Source organism: Struthio camelus, chromosome 7 (assembly GCF_040807025.1).
Source record: "Struthio camelus isolate bStrCam1 chromosome 7, bStrCam1.hap1, whole genome shotgun sequence".
Taxonomy (NCBI): domain Eukaryota; kingdom Metazoa; phylum Chordata; class Aves; order Struthioniformes; family Struthionidae; genus Struthio; species Struthio camelus.
In genome coordinates, this window is record NC_090948.1 from 16445693 (window position 1) to 16471652 (window position 25960).

At 41.5% G+C, this 25960-nt stretch overlaps 1 protein-coding gene across 1 annotated transcript; it reads right to left on the reverse strand.

Annotated features, from left to right (window-relative positions):
• Nucleotides 1–773: 773 nt before the first annotated feature.
• On the reverse strand, nucleotides 774–25534 carry OGA (O-GlcNAcase). Its single transcript, XM_068949840.1, has 16 exons — nucleotides 24979–25534; nucleotides 21267–21318; nucleotides 20809–20906; nucleotides 19419–19549; nucleotides 18352–18523; nucleotides 16744–16842; nucleotides 16311–16595; nucleotides 15609–15767; nucleotides 13850–14460; nucleotides 13283–13457; nucleotides 9642–9727; nucleotides 8679–8783; nucleotides 6912–6997; nucleotides 5714–5906; nucleotides 3884–4043; nucleotides 774–3076 (listed from the first exon to the last, which is right to left on the reverse strand). The coding sequence occupies exons 1-16, from the start codon at nucleotides 25163–25165 to the stop codon at nucleotides 2940–2942; spliced, it is 2736 nt and encodes a 911-aa protein (XP_068805941.1). The 5' UTR covers nucleotides 25166–25534; the 3' UTR covers nucleotides 774–2939.
• Nucleotides 25535–25960: the final 426 nt, after the last annotated feature.

Genomic DNA, 25960 nt, shown 5'->3' on the forward strand with positions numbered 1-25960 from the left:
ATTACGATTTTGTGAAGAAAAGCTATTATTTTAGCATAGGGCGCATTTACCAGGATAGGAAGGCCAATATAAGCTTCTGAATTAAATAGCCAACATACTTCTACAGCAGGTGGATGGATGTTAAAGCCAATTTTGTGAACCAAATTTAGGAAAAAAGCTGCAGTTATTGAGCCTAATCCATCCATCTTCCTTGGCTATAATTATTCTAAATAGGAGGCTACTTTCTTTAGCTATTCAAGTGTTTAGCTTTTTAACTTAAATACTCCTCAGATGCTGTGGATGTGCAACTGAGGTCAGACTGCGGAGCTACCACGTTTACCCCTCACACACTGTATGACCATCCCTCAAAATACTTCTCACTTCTCCTTCTGCCAGCTTCTTTCAAGTTCCAGTGGTCCTTTAAATCCAGCAGCTGGTAAGAAAGGAAGAGTGTGGGAGGGGAAACGAATGCTGCTGCAACAAAGTTCACATGGGCTTTACCAGACACTGAAGATCACCTTTTAACTAGTGCTGCTCACATACGGGCCAACAAGAAAAGTGACTGTGATTACAACCAAGATTTTCTTTCGGAGGGCAGAGAGGACAGTATTTCTGAAGGGTCATTGAATGCCCACCTATGAAAGGTATCAGAGCAGATAAGCGTCTGCCATGTAACGCTGTGCTATCAGAACTAGAGACAAGTTTCTCTGGCAGTTGATCCTGGGGGCACCCAACACAGAGCACGCTACATGCACTGTTGAGCCACTTCTGATTCAGGAACCTCATACACAAAATACGCTTTTCTTATTTACATTCACTTCTCAATTTTTATTCTATTTCTTGCATGGTCTTCAAATACAGTTTTACAGGTCATTTTTTTCTGCTACAGATACTGTTGATCTAAAAACAGATTAATGAAAGTGGCATTCCGACCTTAATGAAAATTCATAACCATGAAAGATATGTCAACATATCACTTTACAATCCTAGAATGATGGTATTGGCCTGACATTCCATAGGTTTATACAATTAATTTCTATAGTAACAAAGTCATAGGAAGAGAAAATGTGGCAACTCCTTAAAAGCCAAGAAATAAGGCCACAAGCATCCTATGCTGTAATGCTATGAATCCAGATAAAACAAGTTGACTCTGGTATCCATGAAGAAACAAAAAACTTTCCCACCTGATAAACCAAGGTATCAGCTACTCAACATGCACTCAAAGCTGTATAAAAACTAGTGGCATTCAGCTCTGACTTACATGAAATTCAATAGCACAACCCCGTACCTCTCTCTAAAAATGAAATGAACTTGTTTCAACTTAAATACTTCGCTACCGCATTAAAAAAAAATTGTTCACATTCTGCAAAGGAAAAAAAAATCCTGCATGTGACTGCACCAGAAGGCCAAACGCAGGTCGCAGACAACATTACTGCGGTCTTAATGCCATTCATTATAGGTTGTATAACTTCTTCAAAGCCTATGCAGCTGGAAGCTTATATAAGGAACTGAACTTCCCTTGTGCACCATTGGAAAAAAAAAAAAAAAACTAGGAGATTTAAAAAGGAAGAAAAACACAGTTGATGGCAGCAGGTGAAAGGAGCAAGGTACTGCAAGGTGTATATCATTGGCCAATTACAACTCTGGGACAGTGGGACTTTTGTAGAATACCAATTTCACAAATGATGCAACTACCTCACTACCAGATTCCATACCATGCTGACTCCATCACATAGCCAAACATGTCAGACCTGGGTAAAAACATTAAACTCTTGGAACATTTAAAAGTAGGTAACCATTTAAATGTGTAAAAATGTGCTTATTGTGGCATTTCTTCTAGAAAAGTTATCTGATACAAATGTGCAGGATTTGAAGACCCTGATTTAATCAAACTAGTATGAACAGGCTTTGAAACACAGACTGTTCCAAGGACAAATCCCAACTATGGGCCAGCTCTCTCCCACTCACCTTCTTCCATCCACAATTATGTGCGAATGCCACCAAAATTAACAGGTTTTGCAGACCACCCCGTGAATTGCTGTTTCAGTCCCAGGAAAATGATGATAGCCTCAAGCAGTGGCAGCCTTGCAAGACAACAAACTGCCATCTGAAGGATCGATCCCAAGAGATCGGCACCCCTTACTCACAATGGTCAGTTTCTAGCCCTGGATATGAGGCACAGTAAAAAAGGTCAGTGCTGATGACAGATTCACGCTCCACTGTAGTTTTACATTATTCAAAAGTGCCATCTTGGACCTAAACCATTTCACTTTTCAAAAGAAAAAAAGTTACAAAAACCGGTAAACAAAAAGTTAGTCAGCATACAGTTAAGTTTATATACACTGAAATTTACAAGTTTTTCATTAAGTGACTTCTGCCACAGACCACTGCACATTTGTCCCTAACAAAGCACAAAGCTTGAACCAATGGTCATTAGAAGTGACAACAGGTCATTGCTTTATCAACAAGCATAAAGATAGCCAAAAATAGAACTGTAGCTACTTATCTTTAAATCTGCTGATTGACACAAGTAATCCCTCCTATTTCTGCAACTCCCAGTTGCACATCCCCCTTTATGACAGAGAAACAAAACTGCATCGTTATAGATACTTCTGATAGAGACCACTGTTGTGTCAACGCCTGAACACAGAACTGCCATCAACCACATTGCTGACTGAGAGGGAGTCCTCCAAGAAGTTATAGCCCATGCAAGATTCCTTGGCACGTCACACAAGACCAGGAGAGGATAAGGTTTCTCTTTATCAAAACAGTGTTTTCAGCAGCATTATCCTCTTCCAACAAATTGCAGTCCGAACGTGTGATGGGTGATTTTCGCATAGCCCCTTCTACCAAGCTGGCTTATCGCTGGCTTTGTGCAGCTAGACCATATGAAGATCTCCACCACTACCTGCCCAGCTGTTAAGGGACTACAGTACTGGAACAGTTTGCTGTCAAGCACTTCACAGGCTTCTTCCAAGGATAACAACATCCTTTGGAAATCCCTCCATTTTAGCTATTTCAAAACAACCCAGCTTGCTGTAAAATTCCAGAATCCTTTTATCGTCTGGTCTCACTTCACAAAAAGCCCCACGGGAGCCTGAAGAGGGAAAAGAAAGAAACAACAGTGTGGGAGAAGAGTTATAAAAAGCACAGGCTACAGAGAGAGACCTCATCTATTTCAACATTTAAACCCAATGAAATCACTGATCCAATTCCACGGATGGAATGGCTAACTACGTGAAGCACAGTTAGGGCCAAAAAGAGACCAGATTTATGACAACATAGCTGACCATCTCCTAAAGGGACTGCATAAGGCAGATGTCATCTTGTCAGTCTCAACAAACCATCTCTCTCTACACATCTTTTATTTCCCGTATAAGCATACTGGAACTCGGGTGTCAGCTCAGAAAACAGCGCTACAAGAAGGCATGGAATCGTGCAGGGCAACTGCGAACCTCAGGTGTGCAGTAAGGCAGACAGTCAAGTGTCTCCCCATATTGAAGGCCTTGGTAGTTATTCACCAGGGCATACTGTCTCGTAAGAAAAAGCATCATTGCCACAGCCAGCAGGGGAAACAAACATGTGCATGTTGTTCAAAATGCAAAAAGGTGTACTCTCACTGCCAAATCGCTCCCACAGTTCTTCCTATTTTCTAACTTGCGAGATAATAGCTAAAGCAAAAAGCTACCTTTTACAGAAGACAGTAGCAGAAGAGTTAGCTATGTAAGAGCATTTTATAATTATTTACCTAAATAATCTAAGATGCCAACTATGACAAGAATCAAATATCTCAGGCTGATATGCAAATACAAAACATGTTGGTATTAACCATCCCAAGCGTGCCTAACATCACAAAGCTAATACGTACTGAGGAAACAAATAATTTCAAGTGCAAGAAGTTTACCATTAGCCTTTAGAGAAGAGAGCAGGCACGCCATCATACTTTTCGCCACACTTGGATCTGTCACTTTTTTGTGGATATCAATCTTTATCAGTGATGGGAAGTTGGCAAGAAACGATTCTGGCAGTACTTCTTGCTCTTCATGGAAGCTTAGCATTATTTTCTGAAAAGAATATGGGAAACAGACAGTTAATCATTATTCAGCTTTTCATCGTCTTTCAGCTTTCTTAAGAGAGTCTGCTTTGCTCAGGGAACATGCATCTCAATCAATATGCTTTTCAACTACACCTCCAATAGTTCCTTTGTTCCCTACCTGCTGACTGGCTGTCTGTACGCCAAACGAAAGGCGGACTATGGAAGTTTGTCCAACTGTCAAAGGAGGAATACAAGATTCTTTGCATGGCTTCTCAACGACCCACACTTCAAGTGAGAACACCCATAAGTCAAAAAAACAAGGTAGTCCAAGTCTTCTTTTTACACTGATCTAGTAACAAAGAGTTTATGCTTGGATATTCTTTACCCTTGCATTTCACTTAGACAGTTTTAATTGCAAGTATCCTATCCTTCCACATGTATTCTTCAGCTTACAGCAGCCTGGAAACCATCTCTGTTGCTCATAGAACAATCATCTTGAACAATTTGCTCTGACAAAGACAAATTTGTCTCTGGGTTGAGACTAGCCTTGTGGATCACTAAAGGCTACCATAATCACCCAAAAACATCTTTGGAGTACAACATCAGATGTTAACTTCATGCAACTCGCATGGGAATGGAACAGTCAAGTGAGATAACACACTGCGGACAAAACCTACTACTTGAAATACACTCAAGTCATTCTCCCTGTTGATTATTGAATTTCAAAACTTTTCCAGGGCACTGGCTCAAGTAAGCAAGCCACCTAACTTTGCTTCTTGTATAGATGAAAGCCGTGGTCATAACAGTCAAAACTTTGGACTTCTATCACAGTATCAAAAGCAAGGATCCGTAACATCAGCAACCCATACATTTTGCAGATCAAGTTTAAATACAATCCCCCCCAAATCTATAAATTGCCATCTCCTAAACCCTTGCAATGAGAGATCAGGTCTCTGTTCAAAGCTACTACTTCAAGCTGCTTGAGCCACTTCAGATTTACAGTGAAACCTGTCCCTCTAAGCCTTTCTTTATCACAGCTGGTAACAAGTACAGCAAACACTCAAAGCTAGCCATTCTGGTTTCAAGCACTACAGAAAAGATGACAACTGCTTTTTGTAACTACAGAAGAGCTGCAAGATAAAGAAAACAGTTTAGAAGGGAAAGGTAAGGTGGGCTATGGAGCAGCCCAATATCAGAGACAATGTATTCATTTCTTGTGATCAGCAGCTAGCCTCGGGAAAAGCACCTATTAAACTTCCCTGACAGGAACCTGGAAAAAAAAAAACTATAAGACAGGCTCACAACAGTACGACACGGTAGTCAGAGCACTTGATTTATGCTGTGTTTCACAAAGAGATTTATTTATCCTATGGAATTTGGGCCTCAAGATGTACTAAGTGCACTAGAGAACAATTCAAGTGTATTAGAAGTCAGCAATGTGGATCAAATGATCTGAAATGAGTGAAGTGGGAGCTTTCAAATCAAAGCAGAGACTACAATTATCAAGAGGTAATAAGTACATAAAGCAAACCCAACCCATCCTATTCTGTGAAAAACACTTTTCCTTTCCTGATCTTCAATGACAATGACTTCTGAGCAGTTAATGAGGGTTCTTTACTTTCTTTTATAGTGCCAAAAGGCTAAGTGGAGAAAACCCCAAAACATGCATCGCAATTCTGCCCTCATGGGTATACTAACCTCTGCTTCAGAGAGCTCCTTGTCACTGTTAGGTTTAGTATATTTTTCTTGCATGAAAGGGATCCAAGACATTTTGCATTTCTTAATGAAGGGAGTCACATCAACTGTTCCCAAAGCATAGCCGCATATGCCATCCTCGTCTTCCAAGACGAAGCAGTAATCCAGGCTGAGGGTGAGCAGACCTCCCACTAACCTGCAGAAACAAGCGCCCAAATTCAGTCAAAAGAAGGTCACTTTGAACAAATACGCTTTTCAGACACCCTAGAGGAAACTCTGGGGTCATCCAAAGAAGCAACAGAGCCCTCCAGTAATGGAATTGGTTTCTAGAAAGCAGTAATGAACAGACTAATCAGTCATCACAACTTAAGAGATGAGCAACATCAGCAGTTCAGGTTGCCACAACTTAATTCTATACACACAGCTCTTCTAACTCACTAGGCAGACAAACTTCCTTCACCTTCTGCTCTCAGTTTCTCTCCTGCCACCATCTCCCTGTTCTCCTGTTTTCTCTTTCCTTTTTTGATATCAGGTGCTAATCTCTTCTTACCCATATTCCTGTCACTCACAAGGCAGCTTCTTTGCAAAGTTTATCTTAATAAAACATTTGCAAGACAACAAACGCCCAACAAGTTCATGCTACAGCTCAATGAATTTAATCTGTTTTCTATATTGTTTTTAACCTCAACTCACTTGTCACTGCTGCTTCTTTTTAAATGTTTGCACAGGTAATACATAGCACGTATTACAGACAAAACTCAGGCAGCTGGCTGGCAGAAAGGTCCTCATAAACACGTAATTATTTGAAAAAAAAAAGCTAACTTGGAAAAAGAACAAAGGATAACCATGGCTGACGATTACGGACACTCATACGATAAGATACTTTCATGAGATCTCAAATAGAATATTGTGAACAGGTTTCATAATAGAGGTTTCAGCTGTATCTTTTTGCTAACACTTCACAGCAGGTGACTGAAGCACAAACTGAGATATAGCTGTTAATGATATCTTTCAAAAATCAAAAAACCCATTTCTTAACGGCTACAGGGGGCAGGTTTTCCTCTCTTTTCTTTTTTTTTTTTTTAAATTCAAAGCCACCCCCTGCCCCCAGCATTTCTTATTCAAATTAAATATAACATTAGGACTTCATCCTTCAGAACCACCTCTATCAGGTCTCTTGTCATTCATTCTTAATACATACTTGTCTCCAATTAAGTCTGGTAAACTATGGAAGGGCTGATCAGCTCCATCAGCATACATTTCTCTGCAGATCTTATATACAGATGCCTAAGAAGAGAGAAGAGATGTTTTTCTCGTTCACAAGGCAACAACAGTCAAACCCAAAAGTTAACAACTCTGTTTTGGACAGATTTCACTAGTCTCTCTACTGTAACCAAGTACTGGTAGGCATTTAATTTACATGGAACAAAAGTATACATCAATAAGAATGTCCCTCTCCTTCCCTGCCTTCAAAATTAGCTCTTAAAATAAAAGCTGCCTATCAGAAATGCTGTACTGAAGTGCAATGGCCAGGAAAGATAGGCTGGAGATCAACTTCAGGCACGTCATAATGACAAAGTATTAATCTTGATGGTCGGTTACAAAATGCTCAGTGAATATCAATACACTTGATATCAAGTCTCTTTTTCAAGTGTCTAACATTTGAGTAGACCTGCTTCCTATATAACTAAAGCAAAGGACAGATGCATCCTGATGGATTTCTTCAGGAAAAAAGGCTTTTATTGCCCTTCAGCCACAGCAGCTGACTCTCTTTAAACAGTAAACTTCTAAGAAGTCACATTTTAAACAAGAAAGGCTACACATTTCATCAAAACAACTTTCCATTTGGCATGTCTCCAGCTTCCTTTCATAAAAAGCAGACTCCTTCTCAGAAGATACAACCAAATTATTTAGTCATAAAGTATGTATCACCAATTGCTTAAGTGGCTTAGAAATACCAGTTTCATTACCTATGAAAGAACAAACCAGCTCAGGCACAGTCCTACATTAAGAGATGAACAGAACAGCACACAACAAAGCTAGCTTAAAACTAGCAGGTAAAGGACATGTCTTCACACAATAGTCTTGTGTTTCTGATGGGCTTCAAAGTTGAGAATCATTTGAAACCTTAGTATCTAGGCTGAGTTTGCAGAAATTCTAATGAAACATTTCATCTCAAAGTTCAAGCCACGTTAATCCTTTCATTGTTTAAATTTGTACTCATGAAGGGTGTTTGCTAATTGTTGGTATGGGGTTAAAGTATCCTCTTGCTAAGAAAGTGTAAGTGAAGTTGCACTCCAGACCTATTCGGGGACAGAGGTTAAAAAAACCAAACAACACTCCTTATCAGTAAAGATTAATACAGAATTAACGGTGTGAAAGCATCGGTCTCTCCAAAACATACCTGATAATGATCATTCCAAAATGAGACTGAAGTTTACAAATGTAAGTAATAAAATAAGCATGGCTGAATTATTAGCGTGGGCAATTACTACCGCATCTTACAACGACATTTTGGGATGCAATATTAATTCAAACACATACGCTACAGGCAACAGCTAAAGTTCTGCCCATATAGCTCTGAGAATACCATTAGCTATCAGAATAATCACTGAGTGAACGCACACAGCCCCTAAGGTTAACGTATTGCATGTGACTGCACTACAAGAATAGCACTACCTGCACTGAACAGTTTTAATTTGCCTTTCAGAAACAGGGACGGGGCTCACAGATTAAAAAAGAGGAACTGGGAATCAAGATGTAGATGCAACTATACTATTGCACAGTAAGTTGTTGAACCATACGCAAGTCATAACCTCTGTTTTCAGCGAAGCTTGCTGTTTGTGCCTTGTGCAAGATGTTGGGACATCTGTTTTCTTAGGGGATGACGGGACTCAGTAGTAGCCATGGCGTTGCCACAAAAGGAAACGCATCATTAACAATAAATGCAAGTGTCAAAAGCAGTTACCTCATCTTTAGGAAAGTAGGGTCGTATGGTGTACACTTTGGAAGTAGGCGTTAGTGGAGGTGGTTGAAAAAAGAGGTCATTTGCCCCATCAATAGGCAGCAAGCGCTGTGAAAACAAAACATTCAATATGAACATATGAACAACAAAACCCATCACTCTCGGGTGTGCGCTGCAGACTCCCAAATTAACATTTGCTACTGCAGGCACCCCAGAAGAAGGTGGGGTTGGTATGCTTTACAAATGCAAAGACCTCATCTGAATAGAAAATATCCAATTGGTGTTTTTAAAATATAGAACTGAAACAGCACATTGAGTCTGTTAATCTTATCTGCTTTAACGTACTTTTACCAATCATATCTACACTGTCTCTGTATAAGAACACAGAATGTCAGGAGGAAAGGTTTGGTCTGAAGAGGGTTAACTGGCCAGAGGAGACGCTTTATCCCAAAAGCAATGCGCTGATTCAATTTGCTGCGCGCAGAGCACCTGTGAGGGGGGAAAAGTATAGCACTTGAAAAATCCATGAACAAATTCGCACATGGTATAAACAAATTTAAGGCTATTCCCCAATTGAAACCTTTCCAGTAAAACGCATTATAGCTTCAGAGAGGAACCAAAATTTGCATCGCTATCCCTTTTGCTCATGGAATTCCCATCGGCAGACAAGCATGCGCGCATTGTGCAATTGCGGGCGCAGATAAAAAGGCTGTGCGACCTGCAAAGAAACAATGTGAAATGTACAACTAAAGCCGCTGCGCTTCGCATGCGCGTGGGACAGGCAGCATCTCCTTGAGAAATTACTGTAGAAAGGGGAGGAAAATTATTTTAAACCAAGCTGTAAGGCTAATGGGCTTTGGACCAGAAAGCCTTCGGCAGACCAATCCTTCCAGACCTTTGATGTGCAACAAAAGGTTTCTCATAAAACAAAGAAAATGTCATTCAGTTGTGAAGTCATATTGATACCTGGAACTCTCCTGCTAGACCACCTCTAAAGGCCCAGGGTTCTTGGTCTCCACTTAAGAACTGTGCTGAAGATTGACTACGACACCCTGTTGAGATCAGATCCAAGCGGAGAACGTTACGAGAAGGGGGATTTCCTGGGTGTCTAACATGTCCAAACAGCTAACACACACTTGTGGAAAAAGATCTCTAACTGAGCTATAATTCAGGGCTTTGGGGGAGGCTGTAATAATGTGTGATTTGTAAAAATTTTGTGCCCATGCACCAACTGCAGTATTCAAGTTTTTGTTCACATACTAAACATTTTGTTCGTGTTCTTGCTCATGAACAAAGAATAGGTGGGGTGATTATGATAACACACCTCATTCCAGACTTGAGCGCATGAGAATGGTGCCATGCACAATTACATAAGCTTCTCAGACTGTACGTTATTTTGTTTGTGTATTTGTGGCAGAAGCATTTGTTTCGTTCACAAAAACGTGAGCCACGTGACTCAATAGCTACTGTTGCAAATTTAAGCAGCCGAAGACCAAACAAATTCCATTATCACAGCCCCTTGAAAAAAAACGGACCTTTCTGAAGTCACATTTTAGTACTGATTGTTTAAATCTTGTCAGAAAACTAGGACTGGCAATAAGTGCAAAGAGTCTGGAACAGTTAAGGCAGCCAGGAAAGCTGTACAAAAAGGTACTCTTGCAAGAGACTGAACAGACTTGTGCAATCCAGGCCATACCATTACAATGCTGCTGGAATGTTTAAAAGCTAAGTAGCGTTAACTGGAATTAATTTACAGTTTAACTAGTACACCCTGTTGGCCACAGATAATACTGGCTTTGCTCTTTGGCTTCCTGACTTTTCCTCCTCAAGCATATCAGATACACCACAGTTCCTATTGATCTAATGGGCAGAAGGCCCATTAAAGCGCTCAGTTTTAGTTTATACTAGGCATCAGAAGAAACTTCCATTAGCTGTTTGAGTTTTAATACTGTTCCACTAGTAGGGCATCACAGCCTTTAACAACAAGTAGTATAAATGACACCTCTGAGAGGCAACATCCCGAGTGGAGATTTCCATTACCTGCCTAGTTTTCTGACAAGATGAGCAGCGCAAATACTCTTTTCCTTTTGTGGACAGCAATCTACTTCCTGTTCAAGTAACAGTCTCAGATCAGTACAGACAAGTATGTTGTGCTAGTCAGAGAGTCCCAAAGCGTGCCAAGTTTGACATTTATGACAGTTTAGGAATACTTCTTAAAAACAAACTACCCTAAATATAGTAAATTTCAGAAATGATCCAAGCATCAGGATTTGAATTTGGTTTGCTCCCACATTTTAGAATTCTCACGTAAAAAGATACCCTTCACAAGGAGATTTAGTCAGCAACTTGGAAGACAACATCTGTCTCTCCTTTGAGACTACAACTTAACTAGCACTTCCAATTATTATAATAAAGAGCTGCGTGAATGAAGAGCTGTATAAATGAAAAACATTGTTAATGCCTTAGTCGCTGCGCAAATGTGACTTCAGTTCATGCCTATTGCACAGCTAATCTATCTGAACTGCCTCACAGACAAAACCTTTCCATTTTAATTAATTAATGACGACGCGCTGTGAACATCTGGCGCTGTCCATCCAATAGCAGTAGAAACTTGTGCTGAGGATTCTCCCATCTGTACACAATGGGGAAGAAGACAATAGAAGTCATTAGTAATCCATAGTACTGTACAGCCACACTAATTTAAGGGACTGAATGCTAGCTGGACTTGGGAGGAGAGGTTAAGAAAATGAACTTTCAGTGGACCATTGAGCACACCGTTCTGAAAACTCATTTGTTTGGATTTGTAACATTCTTAACTTTATATAATGTTGTCTTTTATCAGATATCGTTGCTCTGTATGCATTTACACTAGTTATAAAATGCAAGCTAAAGGTCAAAACATCTCTCACAAAAGCATAATTAGCATAAGGCTATTAAACTGCACACGTAAAAAACTCTGAAAATGAAATTTGCAACTATCTAATGTCAGCCTGAGTACTGGAACAGAACTCTGGCACTCTTAACAGAGCTACAATTTACATTGTTGGCTTCTAACGTGAACCACTCCAAATATTTGGTGTATTGAAGACTTGGACCCAACGGTGACTTTGAAAACAGTTTCGGCTGAAATCAGGGAAAGCAGTAGGTCGTTCAGCAATTCCAAGATGAAGGCTTAAGTTGGGCCTTCAGTATTTAGAGATTACCAGAATCAGTGTCCCCTGTAGAAAGTTTTGGCCTGGATTTTTGAACAGATAAAGTTAGCAAAACAAGAGAGCATTCTTTCTGGTTAAATGTCAACGCACAACAATAGCGGCAAGTCGGGGGAGTTTGTTATACTGCTCTTAAAAATACACAAACTAAACCTTTTAGACAGCACTAGGCAGAGATGTTAATATTCTACAACGCTACTAAGTTTTGTTCCCAAGCTAGTTTTCTTCCCTGTGTTTTGCAGAACGCAGTCCTAAAAGCTCTTTTTTTTTTTTTTTTTTTTAAATCAACCATACATATATAGGGATCAGATATTTAATCAGCACAAAACACTCAAGTTGTAGAGCAGGGATTGACTTGATGACTTAGCAGGTCTTCTCTATCCCTATGTGACATGACTATTTAAGCCTGACAGCGTTTAAGAGTATGATTTAAAGACAATCCAAACACTAGAACTAGACCAAGGCTGTGTAATGGTTAGCCACTGTGAGGTTTGTGACAGCTACAAAAAGCGTGACGTGAGACCATCAGCGTTGCTGCCTGCTGTGTATGTCAAGCAAGTCCACAGCATATTCCTTACAGTTGGATTGAAACCTGAAAGTGAAATGAAGTCACTAGAATAACCCAGGCCATGCTGGTGCTGTCTGTCAACTTAGGATCCCCCAAAAATCTTCCATTTAAAAAAAAAAAAAAAAAAGAAAAAAGAAAAAAGAAAAAGAAAAAAAATGAAAAAACGTTTCAAGATCTGATCAAGTCTCAGACTAAATCTGTCTAGAGAGCTCCAAAATTTCCACCCCTTGCCAAAAAATTAAATAATTAATAAAAAAAGCCATTTGGAAGTGCTTAAAGGAAGTAATTTTGCACCAGAATAGCCTTACGCTAAAGCTCGCATGCGCACAGGGCTGGGAGGATCGGCTTCCTCTTGGCCAGGCCCATTGAGAGGTCGCTTCTGCAATTGTTCTGTTAAAGACAGCAATAATGTTATCAAGACAGAGCAAGCAGCAGATGGCTGATGCAGTCACATTTCGTAGTGTCATTTCCAATCTTATACCAGGGTATCCAAGGAGCTACGTGGTATAGTCCAGTGTGCATTCAGTCAGAGTAAGTTAAAGTCAACACTTACGTGTCAGATGAGATTCAAGTTTCATTAGCCCAAGAAGAAAAATCAAGGTCTCCAATCTTAAGCATCCAGCAGAGGTCACTTATAATACGAAAGCAAATTCACAGGAAGCATCGCTTCAAATAGCGAGACAGGAAAACCTTTAAAAGAGGGTCAAACCAGACCCTGTGTCCAAGAAAACACGTTTGCCTAGTACTTTGTTTTCCTCGTGGGCTAATTAAAAAAACAAACAAAAAAAAAAACCACTATCTGGCATTATAATGGCTCCCAATGCACCTACCTAACCACTGCACAAAAGATTTCACCATTGACATAATACTCTTGATATCCCAGACGTAGGAGTACATGTCATAAAGGATTGTCCTGTTGGCACAATTGGAGAGGCGAGTGAACATTCCCATGACCAAGCTGCACATCTCTTCAAATTTGGCTGCTCGGTTACGCCATTCTTCTATCTACAGAGGGAGGCAAAACATTCACAAGATCAAACACAAGACCAAGCCTTCCAAAAGGAAGGCTATACAATTCTGTATTTCATTTTACCAGCATGGACTACCATACCATACTCATGGGTATTCTCTACTGTTGTTACAACAGGGGAGGCCAGCATGTGAATCACTTGTCAGATGCAGACACTAGGCTGCTTTCAATAGCTACACGGCACTACAGGGCTTAACAAAGTGGATTCCACAAGAAGAACGAAAGTTATCGCGACCCGTGGTTAATTATACACCACCCATCAGCTTCTAGGAAATGAAATACCAGTCTTCATCACAGACAATAGATTAAAACATTGTTCACGATTTAATGATTTAAAAAAGAAAAAAAAAGGTTAGGGCACACTCACTTTTTCAGCATCCTTTCCTTTGCAGTTAACACTGACAACACTGCTATTTGCTCTGAGCCACTGGAATTCTCTCAGCATCTGTGCACCTTTGGGCCCATGTTCATAGGGAAGGTAAAACAAGTCAGCAAGAAGCTGCAAATCCTCTAAAGTCACTGGTTCCACTGTGTAGAGAGGCTTTTCATTTGGCCCAGGCACAAACTGTTCTTTATTTATTTGCTCATCAGTCTGCATAGGGGCAATGTCACTACCAGAGTCTTCCTGCATAGACATCTCTGGGGACTTAGATTCAACTATGCTCTCCTTATCAGTATCCATTGGTTTTAACTCCTCTGTCATCTTTGCTTCAGTGATATCCGTCAGTATCTGATTAGCATTCTTGTCTGTGTCATCTTGTTTTTCCACCACCATGTCCATTGGTTCCTCATCAGACTGCTTCTTCTCTTCCTCCTTTACCAAGGCTGGGGACTCACTGCTCAGTGCTGCCCCCTGACTCATGATGGGTTCTTGGTAAACTGTGGTAACCACAGTTGCTGCATTTAAAGAGGAAGGTGCCACCAGAGGCCCTACATCCCCTACTGTAGTTTTAGCACCACTGTGGGCCACTTGCCTACCTGAGAATAAGAAGAAACAAGTTTAAAGTTTTCAATATCTGCCAACTACCATTCATCCATGATTTGCAGAAGTCATTGATCTGAATCTGCTGCCAAGCGTATCTCCCTTTTGCTACTTTGCCGGTTTACTTCTGTCACTGTAGTTTTAATGACAGGCTTTGCATTTTGTCAAGTTCCCCCTCCACATAACTGATAAGCAAAGATGAGGGGAAAAAAAGCTAAAGGAAGTTATTTAACACTTGCACACTTCCAGCAGCATTTCCAACTACGACACCAGAATAAAAAGCTTTCAAGGTTAACCTTTTTCCTCCCAATTAACTGACCTGGCAAAGCTTTATTTGGATACAGGGTGCATTTCAAAATAAAAGCATACATGCTTAATTACTTCCATAGCAAAAGTGTCTTTAACCTGGGGGAGGTAAGGAAATGAAGAATGATGATAGCTTAACCAGTGCTCCTCACTCAGTGTTTTTTCTAAAACTCAACTGCAGTAAGGTTTCAAATCCTGCAGATATTATTCAAAGGTGATAACTACAAACGAACAGAGTTGGGGGGCAGGAAGAAAAGGTTCTTCCATTTCACTAGCAATTATCAAAGAAGAGCAAATTGACCAGCCCAAACCCACATTGGACTGAAACAGACTCTACTTCAGATCCCAAGCTCCCAGCGCTACAAGAACAAGGGTGTACAAATGGTGGTAAGAACTGGTTTCTGTAGGCAGAAACTCAGAAAAATAAACCCAGGTGAAAACAACTGGAGAACATGGACATCCTCTGGGGCACCACTAATGTTTATAGTAATCAAACATCCACTTCACAAAAAAAATTCCTCTATACCAACATTCTCTCAAGACCCATGAAAGCCTAATAACAACTGAGACAAGCAAGATCCACAGACTCTTTTCTTTCTTGTATTGGAAGCACCAAGGGTCATACTTCAAAGTTGTTTCTGCTAATCAATCAAGGCACTACACACATCACAGAATGTCACGCTTTTAAGGTTTCCCCCCAAGAAGAAAGATGGAAAATACTTCCACTTGAAAAGTATACAAATTACTGGGATCCGTACAATAGTTTTAGTCTAAATGCAAGTCTTGCATTTAGTCACATTCTTCTATGAACACCAAAATGAAACCAAATCCAACTCACTGCTGTATTGCTGAGGTACCCCAAACTCCTGCAGCCATTCTGTTAAGGCCAACTTCAGAGCCATTTGTGGGCTGTAAAGAACATCTGTTTCAATGTCTTCATCACTCCCCTCATTTTCCAGTTTAATCTGGATGGAAACTGTACTGTCTTCAGTATCAGCTACAGAGACAAGTTGAAAAAAGTTATCACTCAAGTTTCATTTAACATAGAAATGACACGTTAGACAAGGCAACCAGGAACTATCCGACAGCATTACTTCAAAAGGGCAAGGCATTACATCCTAATTACACGCAACAAAACTATGGTCACCAAGGTCAGCACAGAAACAGTGCACAGACTCGATAAACTGGCATTCAGCATCCCTTTTGATCTGAATTGCTTCTATCCCAATTAAGTGAAATTCACGGACACTTATGTTGAATTCATGCCATTCAAAACTGTTTGCTGAGAGCACTTTCCACACAACTGCAGATACATCTCAAGACTAAGCAATTCTCCAACAGTACGTGCCACAGATACTACTCGAGAAGTCAACAAAACAACTTGGTCGCTTGTTATCTCTCAGGCAACTATCCCATACCTAGAGGACAGAAAATGCTAAGTGATTTTAAAAATAGTTGGTAGAGGAAAAGTTAGAATAATTAGAAAGCACTATGACTTACATGCTTAAACATGTGTCCCAGCACAGTTATGCATACTTACTCATCACCACATCTTTTCTCACTCCATTCATGTTAGATTTGTACCACGTTGCAAGTGTGTGAATAGCAACATAATTGGCTTCAAATTCACAGTTTGGATTGGTCAGAACTCCCTTCAGTCGAGGGATGAGCTCAGTTGATCGACCTTTGTAAGGCCCAAGAAAAAGCCTCTTTTGATCATAATCATTAGCGTGAATGTTATCCCAGATGACTGGCGCTCTCCTGATGATCTTTGAAACTTCTTCAATGGACTCTACTGGAATGTCTTTGGATACAACTTTCGGACCTAAGAATGAAATAGGATAAGCAGAAGGCTTTACATATATTTGAAGAGTCATTCCCACACACAAGAAGTAGTAGGGCAGTTTACTTACTGAATAGGTATGATAAACAATATTGACACTGTAACTGAATTCAAAGAACACTGTTTTTACCTGTCCATAAGACATCAATGCCAGGAAGCAGCTTTTCTCCTACAGTCCGTAAATAAGGAGACTGGGCAACATTTGGATAGCAGAAAGTGCCACAGTACTCTGCATAGGGAAAAAGAAAGTTACTACTAGCAGAAAGATGCATACAGGTGAAAACACAGCCCATTGTTCCATGAACACATAGATATTTATAACTTGAACGTCATCGCGGGGCAAGGATTTTTCAGTGTAAATATATCATGCTAAGTATCTTCTTTTGCTTTCAACCTGCCATCTGTTAGTTCAATACACCTAATTCTGTTGTTATAAATCTCCGCCTCCGTTCTCCAGTCACCCTTCCCAAGCTGTTCTATGGTCAGAAGGCTAAATTTACTTCTTAAACAGGGAAAACACTTGCTAATTGCTTATTCACCATCTAGCCCAAAAGTACAAGAGAGGAGAATCTGTTTTACAATTTGTCGTAAGTAACACTCAATTAACTGAATTAGTTTTATACAGTTACAACTGTAGCATCATCTAGCCTGTGACATTTAGACAACAATACAACTAAAAGTTGGAACGACAGGGGAGAAAGTCGGACCACTCCTCAATGTTGAGGAAATACTATTCTTTGAAAAGAGAAACCTCAGTATAATTAGTCAAAAAAGACCAAAAAGTCTCAAGTAAAATTTAAAAGAATATTTATATTAATGCTCCTTAGAATAAAGATTAGAGAGAAAGGAAAGGATTAAAGTCAGACAAATATCATAACTTGGAAAGAGAAAGCATAATAAATCCCATAAACAGAAGTCCAGGCTACAGCAGACAATATGAAAGACAACTAGAAACCCTAGGACTGATTACAGAGTGTAAATAGCTAAAAAGATTAAAACCAGAAGATGCGGTTTTTTGAACTTAAAGATGAATTCTGAAACAGAACTGAACTACTGCAACATAAGGAGATGAAAGTAGTAAGAACGATAACAACATTGCTCCTCAACTAGATTTTGCTTGCATCAATCCACACCACTGAAGATGCTCATACTCTTCCTTACAATGCAACACTCAGTGATATGAGAGGAAGCTCACAATTTAAAAAAAAAAAAAAAAAAAAAAAAAAACAACCAACCAACCCACCACCCACAAACCCACCACCACAGAGCTGGGTGAGAGTTGCGTGATCTTCCAAGACATTCAAAAAGTAACTCAGTGACTAGTGAAAATGGGTAATCTTATTAAAAACAATGGAAAAAGCGATCACAGTAAGTGCTGTAACTCTACTTTAAGAAAATTCTAAGGCACTAATAGCTAGCCAGGTAAGAAATCGAGAAATACACAGACTTTGGTACAAACAAAATAGGAGTCTTCGTTTAACCTAGTTTCTAGTTCAAACTGCCCAAGTCATTCTATAGAGCTGCTTTCCTAACCAGGCATTAAGCCTCTCGGAGACATGTATATCCGGTATAGCCTCTAGGTATAATTACTTGAATTTTCTTCATAAGCCAGTTCCTCCAAACTACCCAAAACACTCCTTAAAGCAGTGATAATATATTACACCAACCTCGGAACCAATAAGATAAAAGCCCCCCTCGCTTATGTTAAGATTTAACTGAACTATTCATGTTGTTTCACCTGTAGGACAGAACAGGAACGTGTCTGGTTCTCCTAGATACTGGTAAATTTCATTTGTGATTGAGACCTGTGCATGAGCAAAGGAACTGAAAACTTCTTTGTCTGCTGCACACATGTTGTGATCAATATCATCAAACAGCAGTGCAAAAGATCTGCAGCCAAACTGGGAAACCTAATATAGAGACAAGAGGAAAAAAAATTTTACTTTAAAAAGAGAACCATAGACAATTCTAAAGCTACCTTGCCTTTATAAAAGGATCAAACATCTCAAAAATCAGAGCCATTTCATTTGAGGAATCATTATTCAGTTTATAAATGTGTAGCCTAAAGTTTATCATATCTATACGAAAGTCTAAGCAAATGCACAGTATCTTACTGAGCGTGCAGTGCCAGAGCATGAAAGTTGCATGCTGGAATACTTCCATTTCCACAGTGCAGACTGCAAATTCAAAATCCTCTCCAAGAAAGGGAAACTACAGGAACCGAGGAGAGAGGGTAGAAGCAGCTAGATGGGCTTTGGCATCTACACGCAACGAATGCCTGTCTCTGACCCACCACTCTGCTCTTCTCAAAAGTGCCTCTAAACACTGGCAATCTGTTCCAGTTTTTGCAAACCAAAGTTGATCTCACCAGACAGACAGCTGGAAAAGAGCTCACTCTAACAGCTTTTGGACAAAGGACAGGAGTTAATTATGAGAACAAAGCAGTACATGCATGTCAGGTCTGCCTCCAAAGGCATTTACTGTGCACAAGAGTTCTTGCTTTGGAAACGCACCTTAGCTCCAGGCCATAACATACTTTGGAGACAAAACTCACAAGAATAGCCTCCAGAAAGTGGTATGAGATCAGACTACTTATTTATCTAGATGATCACCAACCATTTGTACAATGCGACCTGAACGTTTGTTTCTTCGGAACGTACCCATTCGTACTGCTCACAAAGGCGTCCGCAATAACGCTGACACTGAACATATTAAAGCGGCTAGTAAAAATCTCAGAGTGAGCCAAACACTGATATTTTTAGCTCAAGTAGCATTGCAACTCTAGTAAGTTCACGTAGCGCTTACTTGGTCCAGCTTGCGTTTCAATGTGGATACTTCTTTAGGATTTGAGAAAGTGATGTCAAGTCCAGGTGAGATTGCATAGATGAATTCTATTTCATGTTCTCGTGCAGCTGATATTAGAGTCATTAGCTGCTCTAGAAATCAAATTCAAATATTTCAGAAGGGTTCAACAATAAAAAACTAAGATGCCATTATACGCAAGTTGTAAAAAGAAGATGCCTTTTCCCCCATAAACCAAAAAAACCTATAAACAAACAAACAAATGCAATAAAGATCAAGGTATCTGCTGGAACTCCTAGAAACTAATGCAGCAAGGAACACCAAAATATTCTCAAGAGTTCTCAGAAGTGACACCAAAAAGAATATATTAACTGTCCTGGCATTCCTATTTTCTATTTCCCAAATTTTAGAGACACAAACATTCTCTCGATTTCGATGCGTGACAAATATGGATGCGGTCTGCTTTTGTAGCATGCACATCAACTGCTCTAAAACTATTACTCATTTTTTCCATTTGTCTCTTAGTGTGTGTGACACAATCCAATGCACAATCCTGCATGACATCGGTTCATATACTTTTTGTACGGGACACAAGCTCAGGACACAGGGAAAAGGATGTTTTTAACATCACTGGGCAGAAGTAGTTGCTTTAAGAAACAAACTTGAAATTTAATGCTCTACACAATTAATGAAGACAATTATTTTTAGAATATTTAACCACTTTTGTTGTTACTGGCAATAAGCTTGCAGTATACTTTAGATTATACTTCTGCAATGATTCAAAGTGGCCTCCAAGAGGGATTATTTAATTTCAAGAAGGTATCATGTTTCCCCTCACTCAAGGAAAATGATAATCCCACAGGCTAGTAAAACACCATATATCCTGTAAAAGCCAGAGGTGGATAAAAAGCCTCACAGCAGCTTACACAGATCTTTATGTTTGACTAAATAGTCAGAAGCCTGCATTCTCTACTGGTACTCTCCTCACTGAGGCAAGCACTTAATGAATCACATAGAGAAAGAGGGAGAGAGAGGGAGAGAGAGAGAGAAGCATGCCCCCCCTTTTTTTAAGGGATCATTTCTACTTTGCAATATGGCCCAGATGATCAAGAGCTAGAGGGATAATTCCAAGCAACTCTTTCATGGAAAATAGTAAAACCCAGAAGACAGTCTTAAAAGCCATAGAAATCATCTGTAGAGCTGTATTTAAAAGAAGTAAATCCACGCTTGTACCAAAAGCTCCATTAAATATAGCTGCAGGGTATTCAGAACAGGTCTCACGATTCACCTTTAGAACTGGCTACTGTGATTAAACAGACAAGCACATGTAACAGCGACCAATTCATTCAAAAGCTGCTTATAGAAAATGCAGAGGGGAAATAAAAGCAGTTACCTGCTTCTTCCACAGAGTACATTTCTCGCCAGAACATCCTGTGCTTGTAGTCATCCTTTGGAGCATACAGGTATGTATTTAGTCCCCATTTCTGAAGTCTGTAAGCATAGAAAAAAGGCTTCAATGATAGAGTAATCTACAAATCCAGACATTTTACATTTTACTTGATCTAATCCTTAGGGTGCGAGTTGCGAGGGGTTTTTTCTTTTTTTCTTTTTTTTTTGTTGCTTCATTCAGCATTGTGTTATACTATTAAATCACTGTAACTTTATGTACATCTGATACTGGAAAAATTCAGAGCAGTTAGGCAAGATGGAAAGGTGAATATGAATCCCCAGAATACAGATGATATACAAAAAGCTGCTCTAGGTTAGAACAATAAGTCTGTTCAGACCTAAGTGGAAGATTATGATTATATTGTGATGGAATGCACTGCAGTGAGAGGAAGCATGACTTGCCTTCTAAAAAGTTCTTTCCTCTGCTCCATAACCCAAGGTCTTCCATAAAATCCTATGGGAAACAAGATTAGAATTGCCCAGTTAGATGTCAGATCATGCCTGTTCCATGAAACATTATATTGTAACCCACCATTTTCTTCCTCTACCCCAATAGGCTATTTCTGCTACATTCATCAAAAAACCTCCCAGAGCAGGAAGAAAAAAAAGCAGGTAGACAACATTAGGAAAGCGTAATAACCTAAACTGATCTAAATTTAAAACGCAATTATAACTTATGTATTATGATCTAGGGTCTGATATTTTTTGCCACCGAAGCAATTAAGTTCCCAGAATCCAAACTGAATTCCTGAGCAGATGCCCTTCACAAGTCAAGTCAGCAATACTGTAAGGGTAGACTGAACAGTCATAACCTATTTAAATTATCACTCCAGATACCTACAAAATAGATTTGATTTTAACAGGAATACTGAAGAACTCTGAAAATACTTACCAGTTCAAAAAGGCTTAACTGGTGATGCAGAGCATAATTCTAAATACACACAGTATGCAAATACATATCGAGGTAGATGACGTGTAATTAAATCATGTGCAAGTAAACAAAATAAATAGGATTTTATTCCTTTTATTCACATTAGGAAGCTCCTTAAATTTTATTTCTCAATGTTCACATCTTCACTAGTTAAAACTATGTCTGTGAATAATAACACAAAAGCATCTACACAGGTAATTTTAGAATAGGCTATATACAAAGTCATGTACTTCTACAGAAATTTTAACTTTTTAACTACCTATGGTTTTAAATCCCATCCTTCCATTCTGGAAGCAATTTTAAAAACTTTAAAAAGCACTCTCAATTCACTCTTATTCACGTAAATTCACTTAGACTTATGTGCAAACAGCACAACCACAAGTGGCAATCCAAAATAAAGCTTCAGTTTGGCAGCCTGTGCAAAGACCCAAGACTAAATAACAGTGAAATTTAATAAGCTCTTGTTTTCAATTAGCATAGCCGCTCTAAATGACGAACGATGCTACTCATATACAAAGCTCACAAATCCCCACACAACATCAGTTCAAAGGCAGACAATCTCTTGATTTCCAGAGCTATTCACCACCGTAAATCTGCAAACATTTGGTTTTAAGGAGGCAAAAAAAAAAAAAACCTCCTACAATCTTTCAAAATTCAAAGCTGATGCAATTGAAGCGTTTCCTATGTATTTTCCTATATATAATATTTCCTATATATTAACAAGTATTTCAGTTACCTGTTAAGTGAACAATGTTCGTTCTAAGCGGCTCAGAGCAGGCTCGAGTTTTAAGAATTAGTTTCCTAAAGAGTGATCTTAGGCTAATTGGCGCCACGATGTGGCAAGCCTGAGCAAGTACTACTACTCACTAAACCTGCCAAGTGACAAATGGAGGATGGTTAAAGGGGAGAGCAAACAAAAGAGAGCAGTTGCCAGGCACGAAAACCATCAACGTTATTTCACCAGAACAAATTCCTTATTTTCACCAGTCACCCAAATCTGTTCAGGGCCAGTGTAAGGGAGCTCCACAACCAAAAAAAGGGAACGAATTACTGTGGCACCTCATCAATATCAGCTATGCCTCACAGCACATTCAGCTAGTGATGAGAACAAAAAGCAACTAAACAGAAAACTGAAGAGAATACGCTAATCTGAAGTGATACAATAATTATATTTTCATCTGGCACTTCCTAGACTACTGATGTCATCGGCTGATGACAGCACTTTGATCTTTCTATCCAACTAAATTTGACTTGTTTTTATACTATTCCTTCATGACTGTGTGTTCAGTTGATATAAACTCAACATATCCCTGCAAATACTTCATCCCAGTTACCTTGCTCTCCCATCACTAAATGCCAGGTTGTCCTGGAGCCAGAGCACCAGAACCTCACATCCGGGAGTATTAAGTCTCATTGCTCCCAAAATGGTGCATTCAATGTGTCATATGCTCTTTACACCCCTAGAGCGCACACCCAGCATTTTTAACCAGACTCTCCACACTCTTGACAAAAGGCAGAAACATCACTTATTGCCATGTTTGCCCATTCTCCCCCCTTTACCGCAAGAAAATCTAGATTCTCCAACTCATTGCTTTAATCACACCATATCGCTCCTGTCTTAACTGCTGCACTACATATAACTATTTATCTTCATTTCTGAAGCTAATTCCTGTTTTTCCGCTTATCCCCATAGTTTCTGTGTGTCGCTAAGAGACTGCCATTTTCGCCCACTACTGTTTATCTCACCCACAATTGCTTCTTGCTTTGTGCTCTGATAATCCTTTTTTATGTACATATATTAATACTAGAGTGAAAGCTTCTTTGAGTGGGGGCCATTTTCTTGCTTCATATTACATGCAGTACGGTCAAGAACATCGATCTTCATAGCAGTTGCACCAAAATAATTTAATTAAAATGACTGTAAAAATGATTACGTTAAACACAGTGGTCCTGATATAATCCCTGAACGAACAGCTGATCCCAGAGTCAGGGTATATTGGGAAGAGTTGAGAAACTGCATTGCTACTGTCTATACATACATCTGTTCACTGATCCTAGTCTCCAGAGCTTTCAACCTGACATCTTTCTTTAGAAAGTTTTACTTTAATAACAAAGCCAAGACACCTCTCTCCAAACTGACTGTATGTAAGCCCAAATAAGTGCTTAAAAAAAAAAAAGATAAGAATTAGCTCATTAATTGGGGATAGCGCACCTAACACAGCGACGTTTGCTGCAGCCAAATGGTCTTTTCTTTTTAATATATGAACAAAAGGCATTCTGCAAGCAGTGCAGATACTGACTTTGATAAATAGCCTGTTTCACTCACCATTCCATCTGTTAACTGCTTTGTTCTCCTACTGGAGAATCATGACAGGTTTAAAAATAATAGTAATCCAGCTGCAGAAATTTAGAATAATTCCAAGCCAACTATTATGCAGAAAATAAACCATTCTTTCTTTCTGGCTTTCAAGCATCTACCTTAAGCAATTTGTCAGAAATGCAAATACGTTCTGCAGTTACTGAGAAACGCAAGAAGAGTCCCTTTATTTTACAGCTTCTGCAACAATTTAAACATTTTAATGCCACAAATACACCAGCAGACAGAGGAGGCCTGTTCTAAACTGCAATTAAAATGGCAAGCTACAACACAGTCGTAGGGAGAACAAGGGAGTGCTTAATACCAGAGCAGATGTCTGTGGAATCACCTATTCCCTGCCCAGGAAACTGAGCCTCTGGCACGCAGGAAGAGCGTGTACAGCTGGGATAATCGCACAGTAGCTCTGCTCTCTCCCTCCCCCACCTCCCCCTTCAGACACGTACTAACAAGCGAGCCACCGCACGGCCTCAGCCTCCGTTAGTGCTGGTGGGCCCGCAGGGGGTGCCAGACCTGCTCGCAGCCCGGCCAAGCAGCTGCCATCCAAGGGCACTCCCTGCTCGGCAGCTCCCAGCGCCAGCCCGGGGGCAGGGGCCCCGCCCGAGAGCCGCCTCGCCTCCCCCCCTTCCTCCCCCCCCCGCCCTCTCTAGCGGAGGCAGCACCGGCCAAAACTGCGCACGACCCGCCTGGCAGAGCGGGCTCCGCACGGGCCCGGGGGGGGGGGGGCATTAGGACCGCGCAGGGACCGCCCCCCTCCCGCGTCTCCCAGGGAGGCCGCCCCCCCCCCCCCCCCCGAACAGAGCGCTCACCTTCCACGACGCCGCAGAGGAAGCGGCGGGAGCCCAGCGCCGTCTCCGTCTCCGTGTCGGTCTCCTCGCCCCCCGCGACCGGCCCCGCGGCGGCGCCCGCCGGCTCTAAGGGAGCGCCCGGCACCCCGGCCGGGTTGGGGCTGCCCTGGGGCTCCTCCAGCGCCGCCTGCCCCTCCTTCTGCACCATCCTGCCGCCCGCCGCCAGGACCCCCGCTCGCCAGGCCGGGCCGAGCCGGGCCAAACCGACCGCCCCTTCCCCCCGCCGCCTCTTTGTCTCCGCCGCTCCGGGCCGCCGCCGCCGCCGCTTCCTGTTTACGGGGCCCTGCGCCTGCGCGGGGAACCGGCCCCAACCGGTCGGCACCGCTCCGCCCGCAGCCCGGGGCACGCAGAAGCACCGGCGGCGGGGCCGAGCTGCTGCCGCTGCGCCGAGGGAGGACACGGGCCTCCGCGGCCTAGCGCCCGCGCTGCCCGGACCGCGCGGCTCGAGCGGGAACAACGGACTGAGGCGAGGGAGTTACCGCAGGCAACGGGCAGGCGGCGGAGGGGAGAGCCCGCCCACGGCGCATGCGTGAAACGCGGAAGGGCGCCCACTGCGCGTGCTCGGAAGGCCCGCGGGGGGGAGGGGCGAGGCCGCGGCGCCTCAGGGCGCCTGCGCGCAGTGCTAGGCCGTGCCCACTGCGCGTGCGTGAGAGGCCCTGGGGAAGGGGCGAGGCGGCAGTGGGAAAGCACGCAGGTGCGGGGTGGCAGAGGGCGCATGCGCGGTTGGCTTTGTGTAGGGAAGCGGCGCCGGGGGGGGAGGGCGAAAGGGTGGGGAAATGAAGTGTTTACTTCGGCCCCGCGCATGCGCCCCGGGGGGGGGGCAGGAGGCTGAAGCCGCCGGCGCGCGCATGCGCGATGACGCCGCTGGCGGAGAGGCAGGGCGGCCTCCCCTGAGCCGTGACCTACTTTGCGCAGCGCCGCCTGGGGCTCGCGCGCGCCTCCG